The 17,418-nt window shown below is 42.1% G+C and overlaps 1 protein-coding gene across 3 annotated transcripts in view; it reads left to right on the plus strand.

Moving 5' to 3' along the window:
* arhgef7a (Rho guanine nucleotide exchange factor (GEF) 7a) overlaps positions 1-17,418 on the plus strand; it is a 42,477-nt gene that overhangs the window by 15,239 nt on the left and 9,820 nt on the right. For all 3 annotated transcript variants that reach the window (XM_049594481.1, XM_049594480.1, XM_049594479.1), the window contains 16 exons: positions 917-1,001; positions 1,136-1,269; positions 2,445-2,646; positions 4,602-4,690; positions 6,428-6,522; positions 6,713-6,808; positions 7,064-7,186; positions 10,221-10,359; positions 10,439-10,498; positions 10,625-10,771; positions 13,404-13,490; positions 13,619-13,697; positions 13,776-13,915; positions 16,142-16,363; positions 16,452-16,545; positions 17,137-17,226. In XM_049594481.1, the coding sequence (XP_049450438.1) occupies positions 917-1,001; positions 1,136-1,269; positions 2,445-2,646; positions 4,602-4,690; positions 6,428-6,522; positions 6,713-6,808; positions 7,064-7,186; positions 10,221-10,359; positions 10,439-10,498; positions 10,625-10,771; positions 13,404-13,490; positions 13,619-13,697; positions 13,776-13,915; positions 16,142-16,363; positions 16,452-16,545; positions 17,137-17,226 (1,882 nt within the window). The remainder of the gene's footprint in view (positions 1-916; positions 1,002-1,135; positions 1,270-2,444; positions 2,647-4,601; positions 4,691-6,427; positions 6,523-6,712; positions 6,809-7,063; positions 7,187-10,220; positions 10,360-10,438; positions 10,499-10,624; positions 10,772-13,403; positions 13,491-13,618; positions 13,698-13,775; positions 13,916-16,141; positions 16,364-16,451; positions 16,546-17,136; positions 17,227-17,418) is intronic.

The following is a 17,418-nucleotide window of genomic DNA, read 5'->3' on the forward strand; positions in this document are numbered from 1 at the left end:
GCAGAGTGGGGAGGGGGTACCTGCTTGGTATTGTAAACGAGAATGTGTGTATGGAGTGTGTGTGTTACGCTAGAAGAATCAGAGTTTGGGACGGAGTCTTTTACCCTCTGGAGTGTTACCGGAGTTTTTGGAGTGCTCAAATAAACTGGCCTTTTTGCCGAACGCTACTCTGGGTCCCCTGGGTTCGATTCCAACCTGCAGCCCTTGGCCGTGTGTCACCCTCATTCTCTCACCCCTCTTTCCTGTCACCCTCTAGCTGTTCTGTAATAAACGCAAAAGCCCTAATAAATAATCTTAAAAAAGCAAAGTGCATTTGTTGAGGACTGTTTTCAGCTTTCAGCCTTACATTGGGAATGCAGTTTGTTTCGGTTTCCAGTGTCCGGATCCGATCAGAGGTCGTAAGAGTCTTCGTTATCTTGATTCTGGCCACATTGTGATTGGATTGCAGGATGCAAATTAGCCCTATATATCAGACTTTGGCTGTACAGGAGACGCCAGTCAGAAGCATTCATCCATTGTTGGTTTTGGTCTTTTCGTGGGATTGGTTAAAAATATAGAATATAGTCGATGTATTCCTGTGATGCTCCTGCTCCTCATGAAGGTAGCCCACCTCCTTCAGTATCTTCTGTAATGCCCATAACTCACCCAGTGCAGTAGGAAGCTGTAAATAGTGTCTGATTGTAGCTGCTGCAGATTTATCTGTGTCTGCTGAGCTTGTGTGTTTCGCCCACTGCTTCTGTCAAAGATAACAAGAGTTATCGATTGACTGCTCGGTGCTGGCAGTGTGGCCAAGTGATGACATGGTGCTGCTGCGCTGGAATTAGCGATTATCTTTAAAAGGGAAATGCACTTGGCTGATGACTGTTTTGCTCTGATGCTCATTTCCCTCTCTCGCTCTGTCCTTTCTCACCCGCAGCCGTTTGAGGCGAGTGACCTGCTGCTGGGGCTGAACTTCTCAAAGGTGCTGAGCAGTCTGGTGTCTCTGAATAAAGTGACGGCAGGTGAGTGGAAATATGTGCAATATGTGTGCGTTACATGATGCGTGTGGGTGTTTTTATGAAAGACAGATGTGTGCGTGGGCGCTGACTGCAGATAACCAGGTCTGGTGTATTTATATTTTGCCCTTTATGTCCAGATATCGGCGTGGGCAGTGACTCAGTGTGTGCCCGACACTCTTCAGCCCATCGCATCAAGTCATTTGAGTCGCTGTCCTCTCAGGCTTCACTGGGCCGATCCTCCAAGCTGCTGCAGAACCAGTTTCGCAGTCTGGTAAGGTCGACACTCAACAGCACAGTGTAGGAACACAAATTTAAAGCAGTACAAAGCAACAGCCATACAGTGAAAACTATCGTGTATCGTTTTTAAGTCCTTTTTTTCATAAGACTGTCTCAGAGAGAGATTAATATGATATTTGAGTTCAAAGTTTGTGTCCAACATAAGAACAATAATCCAGTCCAATGTAGTCAGTTCAGCATATTGTTTAAAACTGTTTACATTTTGTGATAAGACACAAGTATATAATGATAGATAGTTGAAGGTTTTGCACACCCACACAGGTGTTTTCACTTATTTCTGCTCAGATTGACAGTTGACACTTTGTGACTTTGTACTAAAAGAGCAGCAGACACTTCAAATTTTGCTCCTCACTTTTAAAATAATAAGGAACTGAGTGGGACATATTCACTTCCACAAATAGTCCCCTTCCTCTTAGCACAGCAACCAGTAGGCGTTTTCAGACTGTGGTAACTTTTTCATGGTTCTCAGAACCCGCTTTTTTATTGTGTCTTCACTGCAAGAACCAGGAACAATGATAGTTATTACAGACCTTTTTTAGCTCCTGTTTCAGAGTAGGTGCCCTCCCAGTACAAGAGGAACTGTGAGTACATTGATTGGGATAGATGTCAGAAGCGTATGTTGATTGGTTGAACGCAGGCGATGCAGCATCATCAACGGCCATTTTTTAAACACAGCTGTGAGCTCGCAACAAAAATAATGGAAGAAGACATAAATTAAACTGCAGTAGTAGTTTATACTCTGTGATGATCGTAGTCCCACCTTCTGTCTGTCACAACTCAGTCAAGCCAACAATCAATCACAGTCGGTCAAAGCAAGAGCCATTTACAGATTGAGTTGATTTTGATTAGTTGCTGTATAAATTTCAGGAAGACAGCGAACACTGCAGTCACAGTGGAATTGTACTTTGAAGGGTTTGTTTGCAACATGATGGAAATCTCTGAGCGATGGAAATAATGATGAGCAACGAATGTTACACAATATTTGTTGGGTTTGTTTCATGAAACGGGATGAATGGAAACTCTTCTTGTTGGCACTTGTCTTCCTGCTTGCTTTACATATCTTCCATAAAAACTGTTGTCAGTCTTTCTGATCCTGTTTCTGTCTGTTTCTGCTCACTGTTTCTTTTGCTCCCCTCCCTCGTTCATCAGGACATGTCAGAAAACAGTGGACAGCAGCTGCTGGTGAGGGCGCGTTTCAACTTCCAGCAGAACAATGAGGATGAGCTCACCTTTGATAAGGGTGACATCATCAGTGTGACTCGTCAGGAGGAGGGCGGCTGGTGGGAGGGGATGCTCAATGGCAGGACTGGGTGGTTTCCTAGCAACTATGTTCGCGAGGTCAAAGGCTCTGGTAGGTACCTCCGCTACCTCTGTAAGACATTTCAACATTAATACACCAGTGTACTGATGAAGAACATTGTGTGAAATTTGATTCAGTCTCCTCTTCAAGCTACATCATTTTAAATTGCTCCTCCCCTGTGTGCGTCTGTGAATGATCACAGAGCAGCTTCAGAGATTAAATAAATATCTAAACAGACGTTTTCAGGGCTTCCTCAGACAGAAACTGCCAACCAGTACACCTCATCACAGTTGCCATTGTCATTACTGCTCCATCTGGCCTCATGACAGTAACACAGCCCAACATCTGTTGCTTCCGAGGCCTGCCGGGGTCTGTTGTTTGTTCGCTTGTAAAGCAGGTTAATGTGCCATTTGGCAGGAGGTGGCAGCTTAAAATCTGGTCCTCTGTTTGACCGACATTTATTTATTCACTTTAACAGTTTATTGATCATTTTTGTGGAGTGTAAGAACAAAGAATATCGAATACAGTAAAAGGTTCATGTGAGAAAAGCAAGAAAAACAGCAGTTCGAATAAGAATATAACCATAATCTGTTATATAATAGTGTGTGGAACTACGAGGCATGTTATAGTGTGTTAACAATAAAGGGGCAGTTCACCCCAAATCAAAAATTTGTATTTTTCCTCTTACTTGTTGTAGTATTTATCAGTCAAGATTGTTTTGGTGTGAGTTGCAGAGTGTTGGAGATATCAGCTGAAGAGATGTCTGCCTTCTCTCCAATATAATGGAATTAGACTGCACTCAGCTTGTGGTGCTCAAAGCGGCAAGAAATACATGTCTGAAAAACAGCCATGTCTCTTTCCAGAAATCATGACCCAGTTACTCAAGATAATCCACTGACCTTGTTGTGAGCAGTTTCATGTAGGAACTATTTTCTTTCTACTGAGCCACACCCACCAACTGTATCACCATGTAGAAGGAAGTGTGCATCTACTGCTAGCTCACCTAGCACCACTGAGCTAGCTAACATTACACCCCAGCCGAGGAGCACGCCATTGTTGTTTACATCTTGCCTGTAATGAGCCTCTCGTCCATGAGTTCTGTGCGGCGATACAGTTGGTGGATGTAGTTCAGTAGAAAGAAAATGGCTCCTACATGAAACTGAGTAACCAGGTCATGATTTCTGGAGAGACACATTGCTGTTGAGTTTTTAAAATGTAGTTTTTTGTCACTTTGAGCACCACAAGCTGAGTGCCATCTAGTTCCATTATATTCAAGAGAAGGCAAACATCTCTACAGCTGATATCTCCAACACTCTGCAACTCACACCAAAACAATCTAGACTGATATACAGCACTACAGGTAAGAGGGAAAATAAGTGTTTTTGGTTTGGGGATGAACTGTCCCTTTAAATGTGCTTATTGCACATGGTATAAATAAAATGCTGATGTAACTTTAAGGGTAAAAGAGGACAAAGAACGCTGGGTTAATGTATCAGTGAGCAACTGTTATCTACTCTCAATCAATATCATTGTAGTTTATTCAGGTACAGTTAACATGGGCATAGACCTACTGTGGATATCAAGCAGTGTATCTGCTTCAGATGAGCAGTAAACGACAGCCACTTAAAGCACCTTTATACAGGGACTTTGATATTTACAATCTCCAACTTATCTTCTTAGAGCCAACTATATTTTTAGTTTCTGAATTTGATTTGAGTAGCATCAGTTTGTGTTTTTGAATTGATTTTATGCCTCACCTGCACTTACCCACTGATCATTTGGAAAATACAAGTCATGATACATTTATAACATTACTTACTGCAGTATAATTATTTGCAATCTGTTTGTCTGGTTAAGGCCAAAATACTACTTAGGCAATCATGTTCATATATTTAATATTTAATGCATGAATTACACAATCAGAAATGGTTATTTAAATGTCTCATTGGATGCCATTCTAGGTAGAACATGTGTCCTAATTCATCTTTTTTTATTTCTGATCACAGACAAACAAGTGTCCCCCAAGTCTGGCACTCTGAAGAGCCCACCGAAAGGCTTTGACACTTCTGCCATCAGCAAGACGTACTATAACCTGGTAAGGATTGTTCCTATTATTTTGCTTTCTTACTTCTCTGCACTAACATCCTGTTGGAATTTAAGGATTCTGTTTTTATTTGAGAGCTTTTATTTGTACCTGTTTTTTATTCTGTGTCTGTAATTAAATGGAGTACCAGGATAAAATCTAGTTGCCCACTTCAACCACAGCGGTCTTTGAAACAAATTATTGACATACTCTCTCTGCTCTAAATGCCTACAATTCTCTGAGGCTACCCATTAAAATGTTACTGCAGCTGAGAGCAGGTGGGGTTTGTAAAACTGTCATCACAGTTGTTCGATGAGCAAAAAGAATTCTCCATCATTTTTCTTCCTGTCTCTCTGAAACACACACAAACACTTAGTGCAGGATGCATCCTGTAGATTTCAGTTCTCAGAGCAGACTGCTTTAAAAGATGTGGGATGATTACTGTTGTTTGGTATTTTGTTGATGTCTGTTTATGTGGTTCTCTTGGCTGACTGTAGTTAATAGGAATGCATGCGATCAGTCGTCAGAACGATTAAATGTCCGCCCCGTCACTAGTTGGCACCAGAAATATTATTCGGTTAAACTATAAGTGTTTTATTCATGTACAAGGCCGCTGAACTGTCATGCAGCTGCCCACCCGCCACTAGTGGGTGCTACAGAGCTGTCAGACAGCAAAGTGTCTCGTACTTCAGCGGCATTTAAAATACGACATGGTTGTTGAAGATTGTGATTAAAGGCTTCAAAGGGCTCTTAATGCACACAATATTCTTTAGGACAGTGTTTCAAATACTTAACATAAATTGTGCTAAATTTTGACTGTTTTATGTCAAAAACCGTTGGTGTGTCTCAAACCACATACTTCCATTAGTACACTTCTGTGTGCACTATGTACTTATTGGCGTAGTGCGCAAATTTCGACAGGGTAGTGTGTTGTCTCAAACCAAACATGGCCGTTGTGCACTCACCAGAAATGATGACCACAAATTAGCTAGTTAGCAAACTAGCATTAGCATTCACGTTATCGTTCGCGGTACCAAATCATTACAGACTGCTAAATTAACCCCATAAACATACTGCTGGCTTATACCCAACAACAGTATAGTGGTGCTTAGTGCAAAAAACATGTGAATTTATACAATGCAGCGACGTTCACGGTCGCACAGTCCTCGGCCGCTATTTCCAGTTTGAAAAGTGGTCCCTCCCAGTCTGCTACGTAGCCAAGATGGCGACCATTGAGGGTAAGAAGTGTTCATAGTTCCACACTCAACTTTTTGACTGTTTTGAGTGCACCATCTGGGTACTCGTAGTGCACTGCATTTTTCCATACTTCTCAGTGTGAACGCACTTATGCACTCAAAGTAGTAAGTGTAAGTACAGAAGTATGCGATTTGAGACACAGCACGTCTTTCTGTCAACTGTCTTAATTGAAATTTTCGTTTAGTCGACAGGGAAATTAGTCGCCAGGAACATCCTTAGTAGGTAACTCTTTAAAGTAGGACTGACATTGTCAATTATCATGTAAAAGGAACGACAGAGGGATGCCAATCCAAAAACTGCAAATCTAGATTCTGTAATCCTGATCTTGTGATTTCTGGATTGGAGTGATCCTATCTGAAAATTGTTTCTGAAAACCAGGACAAAACCTACAAGATCAGTTTTATCTGTGATAGCAAAAAAAAAAGAACAGAGCTGTTTTTCAGGACCTCTTTCTGTTCTAAATTAAAGCTGTTTTTTCTGTGTCATCTGTAGGTGTTGCAGAACATTTTAGAAACAGAGACAGAATATTCCAAGGACCTTCAGAGCCTCCTGACGAACTATCTGCGACCTCTTCAGAGCATTGACAAGTACGACTCACTTCCACATAAAGCTTGATAAAACCAGAACCTGATTATTTTAGCATGATTGTTGTATATAAGGAACCTGGATCAATGAGGTTTTATAGGCTCCCCTAGCAACAAATCTGGGTTGAGTGCCAAACTTTCCTTTACATGTCACAGAATATTTTGCTTTACCTGTATTGTCTTTATTCCGCAGACTGAGCAGCTCAGATGTGGCTCTTATTCTGGGGAACCTTGAAGAGATCAGCACCTTCCAGCAGATGCTCGTCCAATCACTGGAGGAATGCACCAAGTGAGTCCCTCCCCGCTCACACATGGCCCCACTGCAGCAGCATCCTCACTGTTTCATAATAAGCAGAGGGACCTCTAGTGACGGGACAACTGTACTGCAGAGATGTTGAGCTAAACCATAGGCTGGGGAATTTGTTATATATTTTGGTTTCGTAGTACACACAAATCTATATCCTCCTGCTCTGTTTTCTTGTCTGTATTTGAGAACTTTCATTGAAGCATTATATAAATGTGTGATGTTTTTGGTTTTATTCAGGCTTCCAGAGAGCCAGCAAAGGGTGGGAGGCTTCTTCCTCAACCTCATGCCACAGATGAAGGCTCTATATGTTGGTTACTGCTCCAACCACCCCTCTGCAGTCAATCTGCTCACCCAGCACAGGTACGTTTACACATCTACCACATTAAGTTTTATTTTTACAGTGTTTTGAACCTGTTTTCATGCAGCAATTCAAAAGGAAGAAGAAGAGGGTTTTCATGTTACATACACAGGAGAACAGCTGATTATAACAGCTTGTATCAGAAAATTGGAGTTTCTCCACAGTGAGCTTTATCTCTGCTTTTTCGTTATCAACACAACTGAATACAGGTTAAGAACAAATCACAGGGGCCCAAAATTTGGATCTTATTGGAAAAAGACATGTGCTAAACCTACCTGAACTTGACATGCATAAGCAGATTTTGTACAAGACGAGCCCCAGCCTGAAAGAAATCCAAAAACATTCAGAAACAGTCTGATAAAGGCTAAAATATAATTCATCCTAACACTCCAGTACAGATCTCCACCAGTTACCAAGTAAATCTGTTGAAATTGAGCAGCAAAACATGTCATATTTCCCCACATTTTACACTTAACACTCTCTGCCTTGCTTAAAAAAAAACAAAACACGCTTTTCTTTTGCCCTGATCCATTGAGACCTGCCGTAATAGACAGGACTACCTTTATTTGACCAGGCAGTCCTGGTTATTAAGAACTGAGAGGAACTCTATAACTCAGCTGATTGAGAATGAGCTGAGGTGCATCTGAATTATGTGAACTATCAGTCTTGGCAGTGTATGTTTTTTTTAATTATCTGTCATTCCAATCGTATTTTGGACTTTTTTTTACTACTGTGAATCAGAATACACTGCAACAAATGGTGTCTTTGTAAAGCTGTGTGAGAAGTACCGTCTCAACTGTGTTATCACCTCTCAAACACACAACACCTGCCCTGTTTGGTTCGGTTCAATCAAACTGGAGTTAGTTTGCCCCCGAACTGCGGTTCGTTTGGGCAGGTGTGACCACAGCAATCATTGTTTACTAGTTGGAGCCACGCCTCGTTTTCAAACTGTATCAGACCTGCCAACCTGTACGCATTTTGCGTACCAAGCACGCATTTTGACATCAGAGTACGCTGGTATGATTTGTTGCTCTAAAAGTAGCTATGCATATCACTCGATCGCGCATTTCGCCGGTTTCAGTGTATTTGTCTATGCGAGATGTTACTCAAGTTGATACCTGGTGGATATAGGTGCGTAGGCGGAACAAAAAGATTTCGGCCAATCAGATTGCTGCATATTATAAAAGGACAAGGTATAGACCTGTTCTATAGGAAAGGTTACCTTAAGTGACTTCTTTGTGATCTGGCACTATATAGAAAATAAAATTAAATAAAATTAACTTGACCTTCAAGGGGGAGCGGGGCGGGGTGCCCCCCTAATAAAATGGTAGGGAAAACACTGAAGTAAATAGTGTCAAAGTCGGCTGTTGTCGATACATTGCTGGTGAGAATTGTACCAAGGAAAGCAAATTGCAGACAAATTTACATTCAGCTATGTTATGAAACCATGTGCCCTGCCTGAATAACTATAACACACTTATGATAAAAAGACTTTTTGTTTGATGAGTCTGCTGAATTTCTATAAGAAAAAAACAAGGCAATAAGAAGAGAGTAGTTCTAATAGGTGTCGTACTACACAAGAACATGATGAGGAATGCTAATGTAATGCACTTGTCTATGATCTATTATCTGTATGAAATTGCATGAAAATAGGATTTCGCCATGTGATGTTTCAAAATTTTCTCGGGGGAGAACCCCCGAATCCCACTTGAAATCTTTCTTTTTGTCACAACAGGACATATTACTGTATTTTTTAAGCAGATGATCAATACTACCATCAGATTGATGAAATTGACCTTGATCTGCGCCATAAAACAAATACTGGGCGTCTATGGACGTATGTGGGGCTTAGGCCTATAGATATGAATATGTAAACGTATGCTCGTTTCTTCTGTTTGCCACATGTGCATATTGACTTTTATGGTTAAAAAAAAAAAGTGCCGCCGTGTCCACATATGTTCATGACCACGCACGAGTGTCTGGTAAGGTGGTATTCATAACCTTTCTTCAAGGTTGGCAGGTCTGCTGTATGGTTTGACTAAAATGAACAATGACAGCAATATAGTCCATGATGACCAGCGCTAAAATCAACCTGCGTAGTTGTCCCTCCATTGAGACATTAGAAAGTGTCACATTTATCTTGCAAGTGTACTCTTCTTCAACGTTTTGTTTACTTCCTGGATTTTTCCCGCATGGAAATTCTGACCAATCAAGAGCAGCTTTCTCACACAAGGCATTTTATCTGGTCCGCTTGTAAATGCTGCCGTGAGAACATAAGCCACCTCTAGGCAATTATACAACTTTATAACAAAACTAGTCCCTGATTCGGACCAAAGCAAAACAACTCTGGGTCTGAAAGCACCCTTAGAAATTAAGATACTAATTAAAACCACATAGGCTTCGGCTTGTCCCTATGGGAAAACCCTTTTTGGTTCTTCTTGGTTCCATTTTGGTTTCTGCACCTAATTTTAAACCGTTCAGAGCATTTTAACCAAAAATAAATTGATTCAGAACCTGAAAATTCGGTTCTCAGCTGAAACCAAACAGTAGCAGGTCTCCCTTGACCTGAAGTGCGAACTGTGATGACATCAGTGAGTGTCGTATTATACAGGTTGGAAGGAAAGGATAGAGAAGAGAGCAATGGAAAAGTCAAGTGAAAAATGGACAGAAAAAAACAAGCAGTGGCCTCATTATGGTTGTTGATTCATTCTTGGTTTGGGGGTAAAAACAAATATCTGTAGTAACAGAACAAAAGTTCCAGGTAATCAGTGAAATCCACAATTTGGCCTTGAGTGTTTACTTCTGGTTGCATTAATAACTCTGTAATTGGGAAGCAAATTAACTTTGAAATGAGTAAACAAAGGCAGTAAACGAATGAGTTGTAACAAATTAAATGCTAGTTAGCAGTGTGTGTGTGTCAGCTTTAACCCTGTGAAGTTACTGTGTGAAGTTCAGAAAAAAAGTCATTGCCTGGTGAGAAGATTACACGACAAGCTAAATTAGTAGCTTATTTTGTCTCTGTTCCTCCTCTTGCAGTGATGTATTGGGGGAGTTTATGGAGGGGAGGGGTGCAGTCAGTCCTGGGATCCTCACCCTGACCACAGGCCTCAGTAAACCCTTTATGAGACTTGACAAATACCCCACCTTACTCAAAGAGCTGGAGAGGCACATGGAGGTGAGTATCTAGACATATGTCGCGATGACTTGTGTAATAATGGATGTTCAAGAACTAACATGTTTATTTTTTCTCTCAGGAGAGTCATCCTGACCGGCCAGACATTCAGAAGTGCATGGCGTCTTTCAAGAATCTGTCTGTAAGATGACCTCACTTCCTTTCCTGTCAGATGTTGCATGTTACCAGATGTAATATGAAATTAAATGAATTAAACAATAAATGAAACAGCAGGTCTTTAAGCAGTTGTTTGTCTCTGTTATGTCAGGCTCAGTGCCAGGAGGTGCGGAAGCGCAAGGAGCTGGAGCTGCAGATTCTCACCGAGTCCATCCGGCTGTGGGAGGGAGATGACATCAAGACCCTGGGTGCTGTGCTCTACATGAGCCAGGTGTTGGTGCAGAGTCCTGGCTCAGAGGTACCACCACCATTCACCTCCTCCTCCTGCACTTTATTTTGACTTAAACTGCTATGAATATTGCAGTATTTTTATTGTCAATCAACTAATTAAAGATAGGGTAGGCAGAAATCTGGAAAGAAGAAAAAAACCTGGCAGACATTAAAAATACTCCTCCTGCAGTCTTCTCTTCTCTGTCCCAAGCCCCTCCCACCAGATGACCACTGGCATATGAACGCGCTTCTTACAGTAACCCTGTGTTTCCCATACATTAATTTATTTAAACTTATTTCATTGTGGAGCTCCTTTTCTATTTCTCAGACCACAAATAAGACAAGAATTAGCTAGTTAGCCATCCCACCATCCCTCCGCCTCACTCCCCGCCGCTTTGACTGCTTCCCTGGGAGGAGAAGTAGTCAAAGTGGGCCGATGACCAGCAGCAGCGCCAAGTCTAACCTATGTAACACCAGCAACAGAAAGTTTGCTGATCCGGCAGGGAGTTAGGGCTTGCTGGGGTTTCACATTGGCTAGATTCATGGTGCTACAACTGCAGGCTGGGGGTCCGTCCCCAGAGCTGCTGTCTGCTCTCCTCCCAGCGAGGTTGTCTACGGGCGGGGGGAGATAGGTGGCGGACTTTGATGCTCTAGCTGACATTTGCTACATAAATATGAACACAAGGCTACAGAGTTGAGCCTTTGGCCAAACTATTACCAACATTTTCTCTCCATTTCTGAAACACTTTGCCGATATTAACACATGCTTTATTTCCTTCATTGTCAGACTCTCTTTTAGACTCTGCTTTTGAAAAGTACGTCTTCCTTTTTTGAATTGCTTTGCAGTTTAGGCGGTTGTTGCCAATGCGGGAATAGAACCTTTCTTCTGCAGGACTCTTCGCCACTGAATCAGGCTTTCACTGAAGGGACATGCACATGCATCTGTACTTGTAGAGCAGTCAATAGGAACACTATGTCTCTGAAATGACCTGTGATTGGCCAGAGTCTCCTGCTAAGGCCTAGATTTTCCAAAGCCTAAAAACAGAGTCAAGAGGAGGTGCAGAAGTCTGGTTTCCTGTCTGAGTTCTTGCATTACCATATGCTCAAAGTTTTTTATTGGATTTTTGCCCAGTGACACCAGAATGAAACTGCCTACCCCAGCTTTAATGTTAGCACATTTGGGTTTAACCCCTGACTCATCATCATAAGCATTTAATTTTTATGGAATATATGCAAAGTATGCAATGTGAATGCTTAGGACTTTTGGCTTGTAAGAACGCATCAGTCATTTAAAGTGAAGAGAGTAAGTAATTTCTTTAGATTTGATCAAAATAGTTGTTTTAGTTTGGTAAGAATTTTCTTAACATATCAACAAATTCACAAAACACATCTTCGACCACTTCATATTCAGTTCAGTTCTGCTTTGCTGTGCTCAACAAAACATAATCAGTGACATAAATGACAAAGAGAAACCCAGAAACCATTAGTAAATCATGCTTACATGACAGGAAACCCTGGGTCATCACCATCTTTCAGCTTTCATTTAACTCTCACAGTGATAATTTATTTGTAACAAGTTGGCTTCCAGTCAGATTTCTCTGTGACTGAGAGGGGTAAAATGAGTCTTTTAATCGTGGCATCTTAAGTGGAGAGAAGCCTTAAATGCGATAAAAAGCCCTTTTGAGTTTGAATGCACTAATTGTAAGTAGCTTTGGACAAAAGCAGCTGCCAAACGAAAGAAATGAATTTTAATGATCATAAAAACACCTTCGAAATTATTCCTCATTATAACTTGAGAGCACCTCTCTTTAAAAGATTTCTTCTTGCCAGACATTTCTCTCTATTAGTCTTCAACAGCACCTCACTTAAACTCAAAGTTTAATACTGTAATTAAATACTGTAACGTAATTTGCTTGACATGAGAGCTTCTTCAAAGATTCACGATGATAAATTAACGGGTTAAAGCCGAAGACAACCTTTCAAAAATACATTATTAAACTTATAAACTCAATTTTACATCAAACACGGTTCCCATCTCCTGGGCCGTTGATCGGAAATAATACGATTAGTCAAAAAAGCAGAATAATAATTGTATAACTTGACAGGCTTCTGTGGAAATAGCCTTAAAGGGACAGTTCATAATCAAATCAAAAATTTCGATGTACATCCCCCAAACCGGTGGCAGTTGAACATGCGTCGGTGCTCCTGGACGCGCCACCCTGCAGCATTTTACACCACTGTCCTATTTCCAGCCTTGTTGCCGCTGGAATTAAATGCACATTTCCCCCACTTGCTCTGTGCTTGCACATATCAGCTCCCGTAGCAGCTCTTCTCTGCTCCTGTGGCAGCTCGACGCCTCTTCTCATCATTGATGCATTAAGAGAACTCTGTTGCTGCTGCCATTGTTGTCTTGTGTGTGACAAAGACTGGTTGAGGAAAGACTTGTTGGGGTTGCTAAACAACCCACAATCCTGTTATTATAAAGATAATGGCCAAAAAGATACTGCCTGGCGAGTCATAGCTCTGGAGATCGGCTCTTCAGGTGAGAAAGTTCAATTAAGGACTCTCCACACATCATTTTAAGCAAACACAGAGGTGGAGGAGGTACAGATCTTTCTCTCTTTCTCCCTCATTCTTGACCCTCTTCCTCTTCTTTTCAGGACAAGAGCGAGCGTTACCTCATGCTCTTCCCTCACGTCCTCCTCATGTTGTCTGCCAGCCCCAGGATGAGTGGCTTCATATTCCAGGTCAGTAGTAAACATCTCTCTGACTCCCCTTATAGTGTTAAACGTTAGATTTCTACTACTTGGTGTAGTGGGTGAAAAGTCATTTTTCTCCTTTGTTATGATTCTGATGTGTTGATTTCCCTCTGCAGGGAAAACTGCCCCTGGCCAGCATGACAGTGAACAAACTAGAAGACTGTGAAGCCCATAAAAACGCCTTTGAGATCAATGGTAAGGCTTCATAACAGGAACAAGAGTGTAAATCATGTATACGTGATGCCTTTAACAATAATGTCCATGTCCCTGCAGGCACAATGTTTGACCGTCTCCAGGTGGTGTGCACCAACCAGCAGGACCTGCAGGACTGGGTGGAGCACCTGACCAGACAGATCAAACACACTGCAGCCACAGGACCCAGCCACAAACCACTCACTGTTCCCTGCCACACGGTCAGGAGCTAATCATTACTTACCCACATACAGATGATTTTCTCTCTGAGCATTTATACCCAGTACAGTGTAACGCTGTGAATATATTTTCTCACCGATCTTTATCTACCATCAGAGGCTGGCTCAAATAATGCGGAGCAATCATCTAAAATTACTATACAGTCCTGTGTGAAGTGGCTCGATCCTCTCCCCAGAATGGCAGTCATGCACAATCGCACTAATGAATCGAATACAAATAATAATCTACACTCAGCCTCGCCCCTTGAATAAACAATCAACAATAATGATCATTTTATTCACAATTGGCCACTTTGTGGCTGCATTATGGCAGGAAGAAACTGTCTGAAAAATAATTTTACATCTATCTGCAGGACCTCAGTTAAGAAGAATGTAATGTTCTAGTGTGATTTAGACTAAACAGGGAGGTGTCATGTGCAGGAGGAGGCTTTCCTGTAGACGTATTTTGGGCATCTTGGAATAGGAGTAGATCCCGAGACCAAACCAATCGGCAGAATACATGTTGGCGCTGTACATTTTTGCAATAGGCTGCTGTAGTTCAGGAGGTACAGTGGGTGGGCAGTTTGATCCCCAGGTGTTCTAGCCCACGTGTGAAGTATCCTTGGGCAAGATACTAACCCCAAATTGTTCCCAATGGCAGTGTCACCAGTGTGTGAAGGCGTATGAATGGTTAACTGAGTAGCAGGTGGAACGTTGCAGCAGTGTGAGCTGGCCGGTCTGAGCTCAACTCACGCCAGCTGATGGCGTCACCTGCAACTCAGCTGGTCCAATCACTGGCGGCTGGTTTTAGAACGTAAGGCACGCCACCTGTTTCAATAGCCAATCAGCTTGTAATGAAGTCTGCTGGTTGTGTCAGAATGACCGCAGATGGTGTGTTGCTCCGTCCCCACCGAACCCTCTGTTTCCATCCTGACAGTGTGCCAGAGTCAGAAAGTGGGTCACTGCTGCTCACTGTATGTGCTTATGCTCCGCCCACACACATCATTGACTAACTAATTGGCAATACGTCCTTATGTTATTGTGGCGTATTCATTATGAATACAGTCCATTTGATCCTCGTTTTGTTTCTGTTTTTCGCCATTTTATCACTACTACAAATGCAGCTGTAGCCAGTATCTCACTATCACTATCCTCATTCATATTTTAAGAAGCTACAAATTATATTCAGCCACAAAATGAGCCTTAAAAAAGCTGGAAATCAGAACAGAAGCACAGAGAGTTGTTGCATAGAGATGATACACTGTCTCATGTAGTTGCATTGGTGTGAACCAGCAGGTTTTTAGAAAGTTACAGAACGGTGCATTGCATGTAGTTGCCTGTTTCAACTTGTCTCGTTGCAAATCTTTGGTCTGAACTGTTCTTCCAAGCACTTTGTGGGATTGGAAAACTAGATAGGTGCTATACAAACAACTTTATGTTTCAACAACCCTGCAGTTAGCCACTCAGTTAGCGTTAGGAAAAAATAATATTTTGGCTTAAAATGCCAAGTTCTGGGGGCACAATCCAAGGTGGAAAAGAAGCGATGTCTCTATGAAAAACAGCCGCTTTTCGTGCCCTTATTGCCCCTTGAAACACAGCGAAGGGTTGCTTTAAAACACCCACTTTAGGGGTCTGAAAAGCTGCAGGAAACACAGCAATGACCCACTAAACAACAGCTGATTTTGTTTGTTGTTCTCGAACAGTGGTCCACAGCTTGGCAGGTGTCTTTCCTAGGTGTCACACCATCCACCATTCCCTCCACCCCCCGATGATAAAGTCAGCTCATATACTACAACAATTTGCAAATGTTGATACGTTATGTTAGAAACATGGAAATGTTACGCATTTGTGGTTTGCAGAAATGTACAATGCCAACATTTTCTTCTGGCAACTGGGCTGCCAAGACACAAATCCCATCTGCCCTGTGGTTAGGATGAGTTAGGAGCTGCTGCAGGATGTGAAAGGGACACGTAACATCTGGGCCACCGAGGTCTGGGTTTGCTAAAAAGACCACTGAATATGCAATGTTTTAATGACAGTTAAGAGGGAATGTTGGCTGGTTGGTTGTCTAACCTCGTCAATGTACAACTACACTGTTGCTGTGTTGGAGATGCACCCCTGCCTAGCTTTCTGCCACTGTTTCTGTTCTGAAAGTATACACTAAACATAGAATATTGTGGGTGCATCTGATGAATCTTATTTCATAGGCTCTCTTGTTTCATTCCTCAGCTCCCATCTCACCCTCTCACCCCGTCCCGGCACGCTGAGGGGAGGGGCATGACAGTGGCTCCCACCTACCACACCCTTCCTCACCCCTCCTCCCATGGAACGTCTCACAGCACCATGATGTGGGGCCCGCTGGAACCACCAAACACCCCGAAACCCTGGAGCCTGAGCTGCCTGCGGCCCGCACCCCCTTTACGACCCTCTGCAGCCCTCTGCTACAAGGAGGTATGTTTTTATGTGGTTAAAACGTATAACATGTTTTTGTTTTGTTGATTTTCTAGTTGTCATGCAGTTGTCTTGTTTCTGTTTTCAGGATCTTAGTAAAAGTCCTAAGAGTGTGAAGAAACTCCTTCCCAAGCGCAAGCCTGAGAGGAAGCAGTCTGAGGAGGAATTTGCCTTGAGGAAGAGTATGTGTAAAATCTTTCCTTTCAATGTGAAAGGTTTTTGTTGAGAGATAGTGTCGCGTTTGTTTGTTTGTTCGTTTTTTTGCACCTTAGCGACCAATGCAATCTTGCCAACTAATGACCTTTCTGGTCAACTTATGTTTTAGTGACTATTAGGGGGCAGCCCTAGCACATAGGCTTTTTTATCGCAGCTTAAGCGCTGTCATGCTGTTACCAGAAAACCATGTATTGTGTATGTGTAACAAATGACATATAACATGTTATTTAGTGAGCTTTAGAGATGCTGATAGGCAGATTTTTTTAACCTTCAGACAGAGCCAGACTATTTGTTTCCCCTTGGCTCCAATCTTTTTGCTAAGCTCAGCTCATCGTCTGCCGGCTCTAATAATTCTTTACAGACAAATATGAGAGTGGTATTGATCGTCTCATTTCACTCTCGGCAAAAAAGAGTATGAGTGTACTTCCCAAAATGTCAGACTAGTATTTTAATGTTTGCAGATGCTTTAATTTGTGTAGGAGTAAGACTGTGACCAGAGATCTGAGGGATATTTGCATGTAAATTAATTATTTAACCCTTCACCTTCTCTTTCTCAGGTACAGCTGCTCTGGAAGAAGACGCCCAGATCCTGAAAGTTATTGAGGCTTACTGCACCAGCGCCAAAACCAGGCAGACTCTTAACTCCAGTAAGACAATCTTACTTATACCCGTGCATGCACAAAATAAGAGAGCTGTCTGTCTTTGTCACTGCTGTTACTCAGAGCCTTTCTTTAACACTGGTATTCTGAGCCGATCTTTCTAACAGTATCTTCTCCTTCTGTCTGTCTCTCCTCCACTCCTCACTTTATTGGCATCGCTGTGTTTTATTTTGAGTTTCT

The sequence above is a fragment of the Epinephelus fuscoguttatus genome, linkage group LG13 (genome assembly GCF_011397635.1).
Source record: "Epinephelus fuscoguttatus linkage group LG13, E.fuscoguttatus.final_Chr_v1".
Classification (NCBI taxonomy): domain Eukaryota; kingdom Metazoa; phylum Chordata; class Actinopteri; order Perciformes; family Serranidae; genus Epinephelus; species Epinephelus fuscoguttatus.